The sequence below is a fragment of the Penaeus vannamei genome, chromosome 13, assembly GCF_042767895.1.
Source record: "Penaeus vannamei isolate JL-2024 chromosome 13, ASM4276789v1, whole genome shotgun sequence".
In the NCBI taxonomy this organism is placed as follows: domain Eukaryota; kingdom Metazoa; phylum Arthropoda; class Malacostraca; order Decapoda; family Penaeidae; genus Penaeus; species Penaeus vannamei.
In genome coordinates this window covers 8,446,999-8,450,507 of record NC_091561.1, presented here as the reverse complement: position 1 = coordinate 8,450,507, position 3,509 = coordinate 8,446,999, and the positions used below count along the sequence as shown (strand labels likewise).

The following is a 3,509-nucleotide window of genomic DNA, read 5'->3' as shown; positions in this document are numbered from 1 at the left end:
AAAAAAATCATTCACTTTTAATACACATACAAACGTACCATACAATCATAAGACGGCACCCACATACACATCAACACACACACATACACACGTACCACAGTGTACACCTCCAAGCACGCACGCACGCACGCACGCACGCTGCCGACGTGACCCCCAACCCTGAACAAAAGGGGTGCGGTCGAGCGAATGGCCCTCCTTGAATAATACAGACGATAATGTATAATATCTGATGTAGGTTACGTTATCGCGGTACGCATTGCTATTTACACATAATTATTTACAGTCGGGACAGCGGAGCGAGACTAGTTAGATCACGAAACGGTGGCGAGGCGTGTTGCGTCGTGTTGCTTTTGCAAGGCGGGACTTGCGCATGAACGCGGTGTGTGCACGGTGTGTGTATGACGCACACACTCTCTGGACACCTGTACACACACATACAGACAAACATATATATATATATATATATATATATATATATATATATATATATATATATGTGTGTGTGTGTGTGTGTGTGTGTGTGTGTGTGTGTGTGTGTGTGTGTGTGTATAAACGCATATTTATATATATTGATATATATATATATGTGTGTGTGTGTGTGTGTGTTCGTATAAATATATATATATATATATATATATATATATATATATATATATATATATATATATATGTATATAATTTTAGTAGTTGATTTTTTACTCGGGAACCGTAGTCATGTATGAAAAGGGGAACCAGGGCTAAACTAAAAAGAAAAGGACAGAAACATGTTTAAGTCCTTTTCTCTTTAGTTCATCTCTACCCATTCACTTTGTTATTCTATGAACTATTTTTTGACGTGTTTTTTATGTTCTATCTAATTGTTGTTCTTTGTCCATTATTTCTAGTCTGATGATGGAGATTTGTTATCTTCGAAATGTTACATAATAAAGATGTTCGCCACAGCCCTGGTACACATTAAAACAGACAGATATCAGTTAGGTTAACCAATATACTCATGAGGTTAACATTATTTGCTAACACTAATAGGGATGTTTAAAGATAATTGTAATACTTAAACAATGGACAAAGGTGTTAAATATTTTCAAAACGATAGTTATCTTCCATGAGTGCAGTGACATATCTCAGAAGTCACACAGACCGAACCTTAACTGAAGTTTCGCCGTACTCCAACACAGCTAATTCTTTTTCTTCTTCCTTTCAGACTGGCTGGACTCTTCCACTGTTACCTCCACCCCCTAGGCCCCCCTCCCCCGCCCTTGGAACTCGAGTGGGCAACAGCGGTCGGCCTGAAATGAAATCCTGAACTAGTCTCCTTCTCGAGTGGCGGAGTGACGTCACACTTCTAGGCGGATGTTTACATCAATGACGTAAAATGTGGAAGAGACGCCACTCTCGCTCTTTAAAACCAAAGGTTGATAATGCAGGTCTGTTTTAGGGTTGGAATGAAGCGCATTAGCCTCCTTCGCAGACCCACCGCCAGGAGAAGCGGACACGACCTCCTTGCGTTCGGTCCAGACCAAGAAATCCTACGGCAGTGCACCGTGTTTCTGCCTCGACAAGGTGAAGCAGAAGGTCGAGATGGCCTCCGAGACGTCGTTAAAAAAAAACTCGAAAAATCCAAGCCACGTGGGTTGACGAAGCGAGACGCAAAGGGTCATCTCGAGGTCTTCATCCAGGGTCAGACGGTCCGGACTCCGCGTCAACCGGTCCGAAGACAAGCCAGCGCCAGAGGGAGTCTCGGTAGCTTCTCGGGCGTCACGGCTTGCGGTGTGGAGCGCGACGGAAAAAAGCCACGCCCACAAACCCCGCGAGAGACGTAGTACTGCATTGTCTAATGTATTTCCTGTTGTTGAAAAAAAAGAGTGTGATTTACTGTAATATGTATTGCCAAATTGTATATACAAAATGTTTTATCTCAGTGCTGCTGATTAATCGATGTACATGTTTGTTTAGCACTAAAATCGTCTGTACATAGAGTTCGAGTTTATTGTAAAGATGTTTCTCTATTAAGATAATGAGTGTAAACTAAAGTTCCTTACCTGGCCGCGCCGCGAAGCATACGGCAAGTTCGCTGTCCATAGCCTATACTTCATATTAAAACGTAAACCTATAAATGTGACTAACTTAAATTCCTTTTCTAAGAGCTACCCCTTAAATGTGACAGAATAGTTTCCCGTTTTCTATAAGCCTCGTCCCATTCCGTGCTGTTGTGTCCTCGTATGTTCGGTTCTGACAAGATTATGGACAAGATATCGGCGAATAATTTCCTATAAACTTGTCCCTGTGGCCACCACCTTCTCTCTGTGCTTTTAACTGGTACCAATAATCGCAAAGGCATCATCAAACCTATCTTTTTTTCTTCTTTTTGTTGTGTGGAATCCTTATCAGATCTCATGTTTTATCGATTGACATTCCCGCCTTTTTTTCTTCAACAAAATGATGATTTAATTCTTTTTTATTATGCTTTGAAATGTATTTGTAAAAGGTGAACTTTGCTTGGCAGTTATTACATTTATAACCCGAGTGTAAGTCTATATAGCTATAGAATGTTCCAATGTGTAGAGTCTTTTGTTTAAAATGAAAATGAGTAATAAAGATGTATACTAGAAGGATGTTTCATTTATTCAAAAGATGTTCAATTGTTCTGATAATGTAGAATGTGAAATGAAAGATCACATGATGATTATGATAACAGTAATAATGATGATGAGGATAATGATAATAAGAACGATAATGACAATAATGATAATGATGATGATAACGATGATAATGAGAATGAGAATCATAATGATGATAATGATAGTAATCATAATAAAGAAAATTGTAATAATTATTATTATAATCATATTGATAGCGATCACGATCACAAATTTAACAACAAAAATAACAACATTCGGTAACAGTGAGTGATTTCCCACCCGATACCATGAATGACCCCCTCCCCCCCCACCCCCCAAAAAAGTTCTAAAAACGGTACCAAAAAAAAAAAAAAAAAAAAAAAAAAGATGGAAGACCTACCTCAGCCAACTCAAGACGGCCCTAATAGCTTATGCAAATTGCCCAGTTGACTCAATTGGCTTCCACAACCACGCCGAATAGCGCCCGAACCTCGCATTTCTGCCTGGCTCGACAAAGACCTTTTCCAGCGGGTCTGATTGTGTGCGGGAGTTTGTCTGGGTGTGTGTGTGGGGGGGGTGCGTGTGCGTGTGGGGGGGAGAGGAGGAGGGGGGAGGGTGTGTGTTTGGGAGTGGGTAGAGAGGGTGTGTTTAAGTGTGTGTGTGTAGGGGGGAGGGTGTGTGTGTGTGTGTGGGGAAGGGGGAGGGAGGGTGTGTGTGCGTGTGTTTGTAAGTGTGTGGGGGAGTTTGTGTGTGTGTGTGTGTGTGTGTATGTGTGGAGTTTGTTGTCTTCACTTTCCTTTTCGTCGTTTCATGTTTTTTATCTGTTTTTCTTCTCCTTTTCTTTCTTTTCCTTTTTCAAATCTTTTTTTCAATCTTTTTTTTCCTTTGCCA

General features: G+C 40.6%; 1 protein-coding gene across 1 annotated transcript in view; it reads left to right on the top strand.

Moving 5' to 3' along the window:
- The window catches only part of fuss (SKI family transcriptional corepressor fussel), an 89,971-nt gene extending 87,370 nt beyond the window's left edge, over positions 1-2,601 (top strand). Inside the window, exon 9 of the mRNA XM_070128911.1 lies at positions 1,202-2,601. Coding sequence (XP_069985012.1) covers positions 1,202-1,239 — 38 coding nt within the window. The 3' untranslated portion in view covers positions 1,240-2,601. The remainder of the gene's footprint in view (positions 1-1,201) is intronic.
- Positions 2,602-3,509: the final 908 nt, after the last annotated feature.